The sequence below is a fragment of the Quercus lobata genome, chromosome 9 (genome assembly GCF_001633185.2).
Source record: "Quercus lobata isolate SW786 chromosome 9, ValleyOak3.0 Primary Assembly, whole genome shotgun sequence".
In the NCBI taxonomy this organism is placed as follows: domain Eukaryota; kingdom Viridiplantae; phylum Streptophyta; class Magnoliopsida; order Fagales; family Fagaceae; genus Quercus; species Quercus lobata.
The window spans coordinates 14,920,774-14,936,210 of record NC_044912.1 but is presented as its reverse complement, the minus strand read 5'-3'; the positions used below and the strand labels follow the sequence as shown (position 1 = coordinate 14,936,210).

Sequence of the window (15,437 nt, the reverse complement as noted above, 5' to 3'; positions counted from 1 at the left end):
CCAATATCATTTAATGTTGTTTCTCCCAAAAAAAAATATATATATATATATATATATCGTTTGACGTAAGTTGTCAATGACTCTAATCTCTAATATATCATAATTAATAGTGTTTAAATATATATATATATATATATATATCTTTAAGACTATAAATTATACTTGTTTTTCAATGGAAAACTTGTTAAACAAAAAGATTCGTTTTCTTTATAAAAAAATTAAAAAAAAAAAAGATTCATTTTCTCGTTGCAATTCTCTGCCTATGGAGACAGTTTTTTTGTTATCAATGATAATTTTTATAATTCCAAATACTATTATATAAAAAACTTTAATTCATGAAATCATACTCAAATGGAAAATTATTTTATATTTTGAGTATTTGGGGTCAAAAGGAAAATAGGTCCTAAATTCGGATGATGCATAAAAATTGAGTAAAGGAATAGAATATTATTTTAGAAAAGAGTCAAATAGTTGATGAGAATTTTATTTAAGATGGTTTGTTGAGTATATGTGACAATCGTTTTTTTTTTTTTTTTTTTTTTTTTTTTTTTTTTTTTTTTCAAAAAAAAAAAACGTTTTTTGTTCATTTTATTGGGATTATTTTTCCTTGATCACATAAAACATATAAAACATTTTTCACTAACTTGCATTTTACAATTTACATGGTATCAAATTATTAAAAAAAAAATGAATTTTTTTTTTTGGATGAGAAAAAATTGAAAAGTTAGGCAGTCATGTCAAGTAATTATATTCGAACTCTTATTAATTATTTAGTCATTTTAAGTAACCAATAATAGCGGAGATCCATCCTAACAATTACTATTATCATGTCTTCGTAAAAATAAATCTTTATAAAACTCATCCGTATATTTAAATTGATAAATTTGACTTCTTCTTTTGATATAAAATTTGACTTCTTCTTTATTTTAGATTTACATTACTCAAAGGAAAAAATCGAATGACCTATTCCATTTTATACCTAGAGCTGGTATTTATTTAGGTTAGGTAGATATAATGATAAACAAACTAGGCAACATATGATTCACATATATTCAATTCCATTTCCAAAAAAAAAAAAATTATCATCAACAAGATTAAAGTAGAAAAGTTATGTATAGTTCTTAGATTTCATCAAAAAAGAAAAAGAAAAAAAGAAAGTATAGTTCTTAGATGCATTAGGTTAGAGGGTGTTTGGTAGGGGTATTTAAACAACAATTTTTAATGTTTAAACATCCTTACACATATTTTCACAACACTTTTTAATCAACATGTATTTTCATAATACTTAAAACAATGTTATTAGAAATCTCTAACTAAATGGGCTCTAAGGTTCTTTAATTAAATTCAAATTCATAGTCCATTCTCCAAAAAAAATAAAAAAAAATAAAAATTCATAGTTTTATTGAATTTAATTGTTCTACCAAAAAAAAGAAAAAACATTTTTTGTATTTGATTGGTTAATATAACCATATGTTAAAATTTAGATGGAAAACTTTGTCAACTACACGTAAGAAATTGTATTTAAATCTTAGATTAAATTATAAAGAAATGTGATGTCCATAACATTTTCATAACAAATAATTGTTATAGGGTAAACAAGTAATATAAGTGGTGAATCCAAATTAGAACCAATAACAATTTACTACCTATAATTTGTTGTAAAAATATTATGGACGTAACATTTCACTAAATCATAATTATTTGTGATAATCAATAAGATATATATATATGAGAGATACTACGTCTACAACATTTTTACAACAAATCACAGGTGGTCAGTTGCTATTGGTTCAAATTTCAAACTAATGCTAAAACTACTTTTTTACCCCAACAATAACAACTTGTTACTTAAAATTTGTTGTAAAAATTGTTGTAAAAATGTTATAAACATATTATTTCTATAAATATATATATATATATATATATATATATATATTTATTTATTTATTAGGATTGGGGGAGGGAAAGAGGAGGAAGTATGGACCACAGATTTATTTCACCGTTGAGAGACGTGTTTGACTTGTCCTTTCAAGTCTCATCCCTTCTTGAGTGTGTGTATGTATATATGTACACTCAAATTATTTATAATATATAATTTATTTTATTTATATTGGTCTTATTTATAATTTTTTTTAAATTATATTTTATATTTACTAGCATGTAATTCATGTAAATGCATAGATGCATTTTAAATTTAGCAAAATTTTTATTATAAAAATATAAATAATTAGTCAAATTATTTTTTAAAAAGTAAACGTAATTAGTCACAAATTAAAATTTTTACCTAAATTTAATACTATTTATGATCATTTTTTTAATAATTTTTAGTAAGATAGCACATGTGGTGATTTTCATTGATTATATGTGATTGTGTTTTTTTTTTTTTTTAAATTATAATTCATTAGTATTAGATTCTTAGTAGTTTGCACTCATTAACTCACTTGGCACAAAAATTAAAAAATTTAAGTGGATAATTATGGTATGATTCCCACATAAATTTAGACACATGACACAAAATTGGATTGTAATTTCAAATTTTAATTGAACTTTCTTTGAATTTTACCTATTAATATATATAAATATATATATATATATATATATATAGTAATATTTTAATACTCCTTAGACTTTGAACTTAAAATGCTGAATTGGAAAAGGCGAGAGTTTTTAAATTAGAATTTGTTCAGTGTTTGGTTACTTTAGCCTAATAAAATTCATTGATGAATTTTTATCAACTTAAATCAAGAAGTAATAATTTAGTCCTCTTTGCATCTCTAAAATCCATAATGGGAGGTAGATAAATCAAATCATAAACTACCATGCTATTAGTTAATTATGTTTTGAGGAACCAACATCGTTTACATAGTCCATGACCCTTTTTTTTAAGCGAGTTTCAACTTATGGTGTTTGCTCTTAATGAGTGCTCTTTATCATCAAATTAAGACAACAATTGGCTTTTGGTGTAGGCGGGGATTTAATCCCAAATTTCTTATTCAACTATCGGAGATTTTACTAGTTGAGCTAATTGAAACCCACGTCAATTACTCTAATATATCATAGTTAATTGTGTTTTAAAAAAAAATATCTTTAAGACTATAAATTATACTTGTTTTTCAATGTAAAATTTATTTTACAAAAATATTATATTTCTTTAAAAAAAAGAAAAAAGAAAAAGAAAGAAAAACTAAGCCATTTTCTCATGTTTGGTTGCACTTCTCTTGAGACAGTTTTTTGTTATTTAACTCATATGGGAAATCAATAATAGTTTTTATAATTCCAAATAATATTAGTAAAAAAGCTTTAATTCATGAAATCATACCCAAATGGAAAATTATTTTATATTTTGAGTATTTGCAATATTAAACGAAAAATAAGTCCCAAATTCAGAACATGCATAAAAAATGGAGTTGAGGAATAACATATTATTTTATAAAAGAGTAAAATAGTCGATGATAAATTTATTTAAGATGATTTGTTGAGTATATGTGGCATTAAAATAAAAAAAGAAATTTCCTTCATTTTATTTGGATTATTTTTAGTTGATCACATAAAACATTTTTCACTTACTTGCATTTTAAATGGTGTCAAATAATAATAAAAAATGGAAAGAGTCTGAATTTGGTAAGGATGTGGTGTAAAACTCATATTTTATACATTTCAATAAGAGATTGCCGCATCGGTATTCTACTTAAAATTCAATACTTCTTACTACACCTAATAACATCTTAATAAACTCTCAAACTGATCGGATTTATATATAGATATTATAATTGATTAGATGTGGTTGTACTTATTCTTAAATATGTGATAAGATAATGTGACATGTTAGAATTGGATGGGTAAAACATAAGTTTTACACCACATCCTTACAAAATTTAATCACAAATTGAAATGTTAGGTACTCATTTTTGCCCCCAAGTAATTAACTAATTATATTCTCACCAAATGGGTAAACTCTTATTAATTATTTAGTAATTTTAAGTAACCTATAATAGCAGAAAGCCATCATAGCAATTAAACTATTACCATATCTTCATAATAAAAAAACAAAAAAAAAAACCTTAACATCCTTATTTTTAAATTGATAAATTTGACTTCTTCCTCTTCTTTATTTATAAAAAAATTTGACTTCTTCTTTATATTAGATTTACATAACTCAAAGGAAAGAACATGTGCCCCCATCCAATTTTGTACAGTACCGGTAATTATTTAGGTTAGGTAGATAAAGTGATAGAAAAATCAAGGCAACATATGATTCCTATATAGTATATATTTAATTCCATTGCCAAAAAAACAAATATATATATTTAAATACAAAATCCAAATTGAAGAATAGGTTAGGTGTAAATGCAAAAGTGTTTGACTGTTATACATTGGCAGAAACCCACACGAGGACTTGTTTCTATTGTACGTTGATTTCACACGTGGCAATCAGACGGTCTGTCTCTATCCATTAAAACCCAGAGCTCCGAAACCCTACACACAAATATTTTTAACAAACAGTACACTTTCCTAGCTGGCTAATAAAATGTTGCCACGTCACACGATGTTGTACTTTATTTCTTACCTACCCCTAAAATTAAACGTAAAATACCAAAATTACCCTTGTAAGGTGACGTGGCGATTTTGCTTTAGCGGTGTAGCTTATAATATCTCAAAAGGACCACAGGCTCAGGCTCAATTTGTAGAGCCATTTTGATCTAACGATAATAAAACAAAAGGCGACAAATGAGATGGCGCCACGTAACATGCGAACTCGCTCGCGACCGCGCGATCAAACACCGACTACGTTTTATTATCGAACTAACGACACGTGTCCCAGGTAAACCGGGAATAGCCGGTGACATAGGTCTAGGTACCAGTGCAGCCGGTAACCTCCAGCTCCTGCGATTCCCGCTAGGTATATAAACAGCCTCATGGAGCTCTTATTTTTTCTCTCTCTTTCTCTCTTTGTCTTAGCGATTTCACCGTTTCTTAATTTTAAGCTTTGAAAAAACCCCAAAAAGAAAAAAAAGAAAAGCGAAACGTTTCGCCTTTTCAGCTCTCAGCTCGCGTTTCTGAAGGTCAGTACTAGCTCCTCTTCATTTTAATTATCTGAATTCGTAGTAATAATTTGATTTAATTTAAATTTTTTTTTTTTGAAGTTCATTTTGTTCTGATCGATCTCTGAAGCTATAAAAAGCATATTTATATATTTTCAGACTTTTTTTTCCCCTTTTGTAAATGATTTTATCATTTTTGGTCTTGATCTTCTAGTTTAACTTGCTAATGGGTGTTTGATTAAGTTCAGTATTTGTGTTTTTTTTAGTGAGTTTTTAGTGTTAAAATTTTGTGCAATTTCTTATTCGATTTGAGAGGTTTAGGTGTGTTGGATCGCAGTTTATGGGAGTTCAAAATGAGAAAATTTGGGCTAAATTTGATCAATAGTTTAATTTTGAGTTTAATTTTAAGGTTGTGCAATTTGATTGTGTTAAATGTGTAAAAGATTTTTGGATGGTATAGGTTAAAGACACTGTTTTCGGTGGCTAAGTTAAAGATTAGGGTATTTTTTTGGTTGGCAAGGGCTAGTTTGAGAGTGATTTGATGTTTTTTAGGACTGTAATTAAACTGGGTAAAGCAGTTTATAAGCTTTTGTGTTGGGTTTCTATTTAAAGCTAGGGTTTTTTACTTCTTCTTCTTCTTCTAAAGCTAATGTTGCTGTTTGGTTTGTTTATTTTAGATCCCCATGACAAATTGTTGAAAGCTCAAACAGAGTAAAACTTTGCGTGCAGTTTGGGACGCACTAGAGCTTGTAGGTTTTGTCAAAAAAGAAAAAAAAAAAAATAGTGATTAGAGACACAAGTGATCAAAATTGTGTTTATCTTTGGTTGGTGAAGTGGGAATATACTGTTATTTAACTTCCCATGCTGTATTTGTGGAGATATTTTGGGGATTTTTTTGATATGGGTTTTGTTTCTGGATCATATTAAGTGGGTTGAGTATATTTGTTTTTGTACATATAAAACCCTAGTTAGGTCTGGCTCTGGAGAGCTACTTAGACTCCAGCCACCAAGGGGCGGTGCCCCCCATGGCACCTTCTCGGGTGGCTGGAGGGTTAACCCAATCTTCCTCAAGTTCCGGAATATTCTTCCAGGGAGACGGGCAGTCCCAGGCTGTAGTTAACTCTCACCTGAGCTCATCTTTTGGGAACTCTTCTAATTCAATTCCGGGAACTGGGCGTTCAAATTTGGGTCCGGTTTCGGGTGATATGAACAATGCTGCATTGAACAGTGTGGGAAACTCGGGACCAAGTGTTGGGGCAAGTTCCTTGGTCACAGATGCAAACTCTGCACTTTCGGGAGGTCCCCATTTACAAAGAAGTGCAAGCATCAATACGGAGTCTTACTTACGTTTGCCAGCATCACCTATGTCATTCTCTTCCAATAATATCAGTATTTCAGGCTCATCAGTTATGGATGGGTCTTCTGTAGTGCAGCAAAATTCTCATCAAGACCAGAATGCGCAACATGTGCAGCAGCCGCAGGGGGCTTCAAGTGCTACATCATTACCTACATCACAAACTGGCCCAGCCTCACTTCCCATGGGTGCACGAGTTGGAACTTTCATTCAGGATCCAAATAACTTAGCCCATGTGCAGAAGAAACCCCGGTTGGATATCAAGCAGGAAGATATCTTTCAGCAGCAGGTGTTTCAACATCTTCTGCACCAGCGACAAGACCCCATGCAATTCCAAGGTCGTAGCCCGCAGATACAAGTGTTGCTTCAGCAGCAGCAGCAGCAGAGACTACGTCAACAGCAACAGCAACAGATTTTGCAGTCTATGCCACAGTTGCAGAGAGCCCACCTGCAGCAGCAGCAACAACAGCAACAGCAACAGCAACAGCAACAGCAACAACAACAGCAACAGCAGCAGATGCAGCTGAGGCAGCAAATGCAACAGCAGGCAATGATGCCAGTCTCAACCATGAAGCGTCCCGAGAGTGGTGTATGTGCTCGACGGTTGATGCAATACCTATATCATCAGAGGCAACGGCCACCTGTGAGTAGTTGCTTTTATTTACTTTATCTGGTAAACCTAGGAAGCAAGGATACTTCAACTTAGTTGCTGGAATTGTATTTAGAATGTTTCTGATACGATGGTATGTGTTTCATATATGCATCTATAAGGCAGTTGATTGTTTGCATATGTCTGGTAGGACTTTGTTGACAAGGCATGAGCTTAAATGTAAAACGCAAGATCTTGTGTTATAGAAAGTTAGAAACTTTAAAGATTCCAAAATTCTATGATTATCAAATATAGATCACGTGTTCTTCTTGTTATTTATAACTTCTAAATTTATTTCATCATTTATACATATTTTATACCTTTCGCTTATCAAAAACATTCTATGCATCTTGATATTTGTTATTTATTATATATTGGGTGCGATCATACCAACACTAATGCACTGGATCCCATCAAAATTCCGCAATTAAGCATGTTTGGGCGAGAGTAGTACTAGGATGGGTGACCTCCTGGGAAGTCCTTGTGTTGCACCCCTTTCTTTTTCTTCACATTTTTTTTTTTACTTATCAAAAAAAATTATATATTAATAAAATTTTTGGCTTGTTATTTATTGGTTAAACTAACAACTAGCATAATATATGTTTAAAAGTTTTTGTTGTATATTAATTATTTTATATCTCTGCCATACAAACAATAATAACCAAGTCTTCGTCCCATAACTTTGAGGCAGGCAATGGATCCTCGATAGACTAATCAAGTTCGGCCACATGTATTCTTTTCATTCATTTTATCCTATCCAAAATTATATACTCTTATCACCTCCTTAATTGATATGTCATTTTTTACTACTACTACTACTACTAATAATAATAATGTGACTTTAGGTCTTCCTCTACTTATTTTGTTCACTTAACTCAAATCAATTCACTTTTCGTCATTGGTGCATCAATCACTCTCCTCTCATCTTTTTCATCAATAGGGGGCCATCCCTATCTTTAAGCAAATTTCTTTATTTTGAATCCAATCTTTTCTTGCATTTCCACTTTTCCATCCTAGCATTCTAATTTTAACTGCACTCATTTAATTTATATGTTGCTTCTTAATAGCCCAACTTTTAGCACCATAGAGCATGGTTAGTATTATAGCAGTCTTAAAAGTTTTCCCCCTTTTAACTTATATGCATTTTAGAATCACACAATACTCTTAATGCTTTTTCCACTTAATCCACCTGGCTTTTATTGTACAATTCACATCATCTTCAATCTTGCCCCATCCTTATGAATTATCGATTCAAGATGTCAAAAGCTTTCACTCTTTTTCATCTCTTGATCATTTAGTCTTACAACTCTTTCATGTTTGTTTCTACTTTTACTGAACTTGCATTCTATGTACTCAATTTTAGTCCAAATTTGAAATCCTTTAGATTCTAAGTCAGCTCTCCAATTTCTAATTTTACATTCATGCTTTCATTCGCTCAAATTATATAATCTGCAAAAAGCATACCCAAAGAGACTTCATCTAGAATCAATCTAGTGAGCCCATCCATAATACTAACTTTTCAAGAGTTGATTTATTGCCAGGTCCGTATCATGTCATATTCAAAAAGTATCCATATCTGTGATTCATGGTGTAAATTTTTTTTCCTGCTGCGTATCTTCTGCAATATTCATCTCTTATATAAGGAATTTCTATTTTTTCATGACTGAATTTTTTAAAAACATGTTAGACTTCTTTTGTTAGTGTATGTTGTAATGAAGTTCAAATGAGTTTTTGTTGTCACCTTTTTTCATTTAATATTTTTGCTCTTTTCACTTAATATTTTTGCTCTTTTCACAGGACAATACTATTGTGTACTGGAGGAAGTTTGTGGCAGAGTATTACTCTCCTCGTGCAAAGAAAAGATGGTGCTTATCATTGTATGATAATGTTGGGCATCATGCACTTGGTGTTTTCCCCCAGGCAGCTATGGTAATTTTTTTTTTTTGTCCTGGTGATCTTTTCTTTCTATTTTAAAAAATTAATAAAAAAGCTTATACCATAGAATTTAAACTGGCCTAATGTAAAGTTTATCCTATAGTGGATACTAACTATTTTCCTTCCATTGCATGACTTAATTCTTATATAATCATCAATGACCTCGTATCATGTATAGAAATTACAGATTCATTATCTTCATCAATTTCATGTACTATCTAACTTATTTAGTGGTTGTATTCTCTTCAATTCCTGAATTACATGATCATGATTGTCACTTCTAATTTAATTTTTTTGCCTTTCCAGGATGCATGGCAGTGTGATATTTGTGGTTCCAAATCTGGAAGGGGATTTGGTAAGAACATTAGGATCACGGCGTAAAATACTTCTATTGGAAGACTTTCTGTTATATTGTGATTATGCTATGTTGATTTTTTCTGAATTATTTTAATTTTTTATATAATTGGGTAATCCTTTTCTGGAGTTAATTTTGGTAGGTATTATAATGAGGGCTTGAAATGTTCTTAATGAAAATTGGAGTTGGAATTTGTTTATCTTGATGAAAGTTCAAATAAGCCTCAGTATTATATTGCAAAAGTTTGTGGAAGTCCAAGGAAATTACACATGTATAATGGAAGTTTAGAAAAATTCAAGATACATTATTACAGTTTTAGGATTATCTTGCAAGGAGTATGCATGGCAGAGGACAGTTGAATACTCTTAAATTGATTTAGATTTGCAATATGAAAGATCAAAGAAAGCCTTGGTTGGAAGTATAAAGAAAGTTCAAATATAAAGGGGAAGTTATTGATACATTTTACAATTTTAGGAATTATTTCCTGGGAGAAATCATGATAAAGAACACTTGTTGAAGAGCAAGGATTATCCATATATTAACTAACAAATTGTCCATAAAAAATGATGAGTAGCATGATCATATTATCCACCAACAGGACAATGAAGCATTAGATATCACAAAGAAAATTTGCATAGTGAGCCCACACTGCTAATATGTATAGCCTGTGATATGTTGGATTTATGTTTGTTACAAAGAAGGCCTTGAACAATATTTTCCCTTCCGCATGTGGTTATATACTTAGTGTCTGGTTTATCCTCTTTCTCATTTTCTTTTTCAATTAGCCCCTCATTGTTCTTCTAAAATTCATGTTCATATGTTGCTTAGTGGTTGGGCCTTGGTGTGATGGTGAAGTGCCTTCCACCAAAAGCAATAGATTGTAGGTTTGAGTTTGGGAATCAACCTCTCCAAAAGAAAAAAATGTTTTTTTTTTTTGAGGGGGGGGGGGGGGGTGGGTAAGGCTACTTATCATGACCTCTCTCAGACTCCGCAGAAGTGGGAGCTTTGTGCACTAGGAACTTCCTTTATGCTGCTTAGGTGTAGCCTAATTTTGCATATTAGAGCTTAAAGTTAATAGGGTGTTCTAATGTAAAAATAACTTAAAGTTAACCTTTAGTAACTAAGAAGGGACATAAGTGGATTCCATGTTTAAAATTCTATCCAGTAATTAATTCAACTGATCTTATTAGTCTCACACAGATGCCTAGGGCTTCAATATAACTTCACCTTTAAGGGTAAAGTTGCTTGAAATGTTTGCACAATAGTGTATTATCCTTTGAGGATTTCTGATCAGATCTAAGCAATAATTCTCTTTTTGCAGAGGCAACTTTTGAAGTACTTCCTCGACTTAATGAGATCAAATTTGGCAGTGGAGTCATTGATGAACTTCTGTTTTTGGACTTGCCACGGGAATGTAGATTTCCTTCTGGAGTAATGATGTTAGAATATGGCAAAGCAGTCCAAGAGAGTGTCTATGAGCAACTTCGTGTTGTTCGTGAGGGTCAGCTTCGTATTATATTCAGCCAAGACCTGAAGGTTAGTGAAGATGTTAATCTCATGTTTAGTTGTTTGGCAGTCTCCATAGTCTGTATTTGAAAATTACCTGCTCACATTGTTTTGCTTTTGCAGATATTGTCTTGGGAATTTTGTGCAAGGCGACATGAAGAGCTTCTTCCTCGTAGGTTGGTTGCACCACAGGTATTATATTGCCTACCCTATTAACTCTTGCTTTATTTTGGTTTGATGTAATGATTTTGTCAGCTACTGCATGTACGAATTGGAAATATAATCTTGATATTGCTACTACTATGCGTTGATTGTGACCTAATTGGGAGCTGTTTTTTATTAAAAAGATTTTTTAAGAACATATACAAGAGATGATTTGGGATATTTGTTTCTAGAAACCACTGCAAATGTGCTACAGGAAAAATTTGAAAGAACATCAGAGAAAATTTTCAAAGCTCAATTATATGACTTTAGGACTAAATACTAAGATTATCAATTGCTAAGGAATTGCCTAACAAAAACATTCATATAAGAAATTAATGTTTCCAAACAAGTATCATTAACTGAAAGAATATGTGAGAAATAGATATGGGATTCTTTTTTGTTCATTGTTGTTAAGAAAAGGTTTTAGTTTTTCCCAATGATGGGGGTTTGCTGGAAAGCTGGCTCTGAAAAGAGATTTACCAATGTCTAATGTAGTTAGTGAAAATATTAGCTCTAGTCATGTTGTACTTCTCTGTTCGTTATAATCCCAAACTTCATTCCTACAAAATGTTGGTTGCTATGTCAAACTGAAATCTGGAAAATCATATACCCTTGTCTCCTCAAAGGCCTTTGTTAAAATTTAGTTTTATTAAAGGAGGCTCAGCCCTGAAATTTATATATATATATATATTTATATTTTAAGTGCTCAGTCTTGAAGTATACTTATTTTGATTAATAATTTCGTAATATATAGGTGTATAAGTCTAGTTTTGATTCTTTTTCTAATACACTGATTTTTAGATTGTCATTCAGTTCCCAGCATTAAGTATTCCTAGTGTGTATAATTATATATACTCTTGGTTCTTGATTTAAATTTATTTAGATTACTCAGATTCAACGAGGATGCTAAATATGAACATTCTAAACATACACTTATGTTGCAGGTGAACCAGTTTGTTCAGGTTGCACAGAAATGCCAGAGCACTATTGCTGAAAGTGGATCTGATGGGGTTTCTCAGCAGGATCTTCAAACAAACAGCAATATGTGAGTAAATGAAGCTATAAGATCACCTTAGGGGTTTGATATTGTTTCTTCAATCCATTTTAGCTGAACCTTCTTTCTTCAAATGTATAGTTTGCTTCAATTTTTGACATTAGTAAGCCTGTGCTGGGGTTACTCATTTGGTTTTGCCTCATGGGAACACCCTCCATGAAGTCTCCAATTTGAGTCCTGGGATTACCTGATACACGGTCCTTGCGGGTGGGGTCATGTATTTGGGGTTTACTCAACCGTGGGGGGGTTAGGTACATGAACCAGCCCTACCTTGAAGAGGTTCCTCATCATCAAAAATAAAAATTGTGGCATTAGTAATGTAGGAGTCCTAGCTGATCTTAGGCTTGCTAGTGGTTATATAAAGAAGGAAAAGCAAGTGCATGTGGAACACTTGGAAATGTTTGTCCTTGCCCTCATCCTCTGACTAGGATGGATGTTAAGAAAGTGCATGTTATGATTTGGCTTTCTTCTAACTTGTAGTGATGAGTGACATTATCTCATATCTCTAATGCTCTGGGGGCATAAGATTTGTGTATGGCTCACAAGATTCGATAATGCTTGTTAAGGATGGGGGCACCAGCCTGGAAAGTGAAGCCTCAGAGGGCCTTTTGAAAAGCTTTTTGGCCTTCAACATTTCATTGAGCTATGGGTGTTAAGGGCATGCTGACTTGATTGCTTGCTATGAAGTGCAATTTTATTACCATCATCAATTTAATCCTGCATGTTACAGCTGTGAGTTGAGTTTAGTCAGGACTTATGAAAAGAAAAAAATAAAAATGAATAAAAAAGTTTCTGCTACTTCTCTATTGGTTTGAAAGGGATTAATTCTACCCCGAATGCAGTGAGGTTGCACTGATATGTCAATTGCTTTTCCTCAGGGTACTGACAGCTGGGCGCCAGCTTGCAAAGAGTTTGGAGTTACAGTCATTGAATGACTTGGGTTTTTCCAAAAGATATGTGAGGTGTTTGCAGGTATATATTTATTTTATTTCTGAGATGAAATCTAGTGTGAAAGTTGATATGTCAATTGCTTTTCCAACTCTTTACAGATTTCTGAAGTCGTTAATAGTATGAAAGATCTAATTACTTTCTGCCGGGATCAAGACATTGGGCCAATTGGTAATTCCTTTTTGAGGCTTTTGCTATTACTTCTCACTTTTGTAATTTGATTTTCTTGCATTGCTAATTGTCTTTTTGTGAGAGTTTTATCTTTGACTTGCTCAGACTTTGTAGACTTGCACTGTCTTAGAGAGCTCCTCAAACAAATGTTGATATTTATATACAAACTTTTCTGTGTGCTGACTGCTGAGCTGCAAGTTTGATCTGAGTCCTATTCATTTTCATACACTGGATAAAATTATGATCTTGAACTCTTATATTTGCCACTTTGATGATCTTGAACTTTATTAGACCTAAGCCAGTGCAATTCTTGAATTTGATTTGTATATTTGAACAAAATGTGTCGAGTCTGTATCCTCTTCTACTTATATAGTCTTGTACCAAACCTCAGTTCTTGATCACCACCCCCCCCCCCCCAAAAAAAAGTTTTTTTTTTACTATAACTCCTTTCTGTCTTGTAAAACTTATTTACAGAGGGCTTGAAAAACTATCCTCGACATTCCTCCACGGCCAAGCTCCAGATGCAAAAGATGCAGGAGATGGAGCAACTAGCTAATGTTCCAGGTCTTCCAACTGATCGGAACTCTATCAATAAGCTAATGGCAATGCATCCTGGACTAAATAACCAAATAAGCAACAATCATAACATGGCTGGTCGAGGAGCTTTAAATGGTCCAGCACAAGCTGCTCTGGCACTGACCAGTTACCAAAATATGCTTATGAGGCAGAACTCTATGAATTCAAATCCTCACTCACTCCAACAGGAGGCTTCGTCTTCCTTCAATAATTCTAATCAGAGTCCATCTTCCAATTTCCAAGGGGCAGCTGCTTTAATACCAGGATCCATGCAGAATTTACCAACTAGTGGCTATTCAAGTCCTCATTTACCTCCCCAACAGCCACAGCAACTGCTGCAGCGCTCACTGAGTGCCAATAACTCGCTCCAACAAAACCATCCACAGAGCTCCCAAGGCAATCAGGCCTTACAACAACATCAAATGATCCAACACCTGCTGCAGATGTCTAATAACAGTGGGGGAGGGATGCAACAGCAATCTCTTTCTGGTCAAAATGCAAATGGGAGTGTGGCAAGGAATGGAGCGGGGTTTGGAGGCAACAATACAGCAGCAGCAGCTGCATCCCCAGCTAATGCATCGGGAAGTAATGGGCCCGGGCCTGCTCCAAGCCGGAGTAACAGTTTCAAAGCTGCTTCAAATAGTGACTCTGCAGCTGGTGGCAATAATGGATTCAACCAGAGATCTCCAGATCTGCCACAGAATCTTCAATTGCAGGATGATATAGTAGTTCCAGATATAGCCCATGACTTCACGGAAAACGGATTTTTAAATAGTGACTTCGATGATAATATGGGTTATGGCTGGAAGGCATGACTAACATAATTTGGTCCAATCAATTGTTCAGTTCTGTTGGGTATGTGTCCACCATATATCTTTGTACAGGATATTCGCAATAGCTCGGTTTCTTGTTACTTTTTTTTTCTTTTTTTCCCTATCAATTATGGAATTTGTTGTGACATCACGCACTTGTACTCAGTAGGTATTTAGACATCTTTTTCAATGGATTTCTGTCTCCAAGACTTGCAAGTGTAATCTAATAGACAAAAACTAAGGACAGTTTCGTATTAATATGATGTTTACTTGTTTCTTACCTGAGTTTACTCATCGATTAATTAGGTCTGCCCCTTCCTGAACGCAAATTATTGATTGTCATGTCAAATTACTGAGCTGAATTATTTTGAATTTGACTACATGTTAGCCAAATGATTCTGAAAAAACATTGGTTTGCTTGTCAAATTGCCCTGTGGATGCTTAAAAATATCGGCCAGGGTCGAATTGGAGTCGGCATGAAATGATATGATGTTTGTTGGTAATGGCTGAACTCTCATGTCCTGGTGCCTCTGGATGCTTTGACAACCATGTTCATTGTTCAGGTAGCTTAGCAAAGATTACAAGGTTGCCTATTACTGCGCTGACTTTATGAGTGTGCTTTTGCTGCAGTTCTATGCAAAGTAAAGGCTAGAGTAGTTGATGGTGAGCCACCATCGTCTGATTAGAGTTGTTTTGTTGTTGAAAATGGCTGTGTCTCAACTGATTGCCTAGGGAAGGGAACATGCATACACAACATATTAGTAGCAGCGTAAAAAAATATCTTGTGTTTCAGCTCACGGGTAGCCTCCTACAGCAAGTGGCCCCACACAA

General features: G+C 33.2%; 1 protein-coding gene and 1 non-coding gene across 3 annotated transcripts; both read left to right on the top strand.

Annotated features, from left to right (window-relative positions):
* Positions 1-4,936: 4,936 nt before the first annotated feature.
* Positions 4,937-14,886, top strand: LOC115958985 (probable transcriptional regulator SLK2). Of its 2 annotated transcripts, none has more exons than XM_031077268.1 (10): positions 4,937-5,063; positions 6,134-7,039; positions 8,843-8,974; positions 9,287-9,335; positions 10,657-10,871; positions 10,965-11,033; positions 11,990-12,090; positions 12,978-13,071; positions 13,149-13,218; positions 13,693-14,886. In XM_031077268.1, exons 2-10 carry the CDS (start codon positions 6,248-6,250, stop codon positions 14,607-14,609), a joined length of 2,439 nt encoding a protein of 812 aa, XP_030933128.1. In that variant the 5' UTR covers positions 4,937-5,063; positions 6,134-6,247; the 3' UTR covers positions 14,610-14,886. The 2 variants fall into 2 exon arrangements, with proteins under 2 accessions (XP_030933128.1, XP_030933127.1); XM_031077267.1 differs by having other exon boundaries at positions 5,720-7,039.
* On the top strand, positions 7,422-7,540 carry LOC115962338. The gene has a single exon (XR_004085386.1). It is a non-coding gene; the product is annotated as a 5S ribosomal RNA (ribosomal RNA).
* Positions 14,887-15,437: the final 551 nt, after the last annotated feature.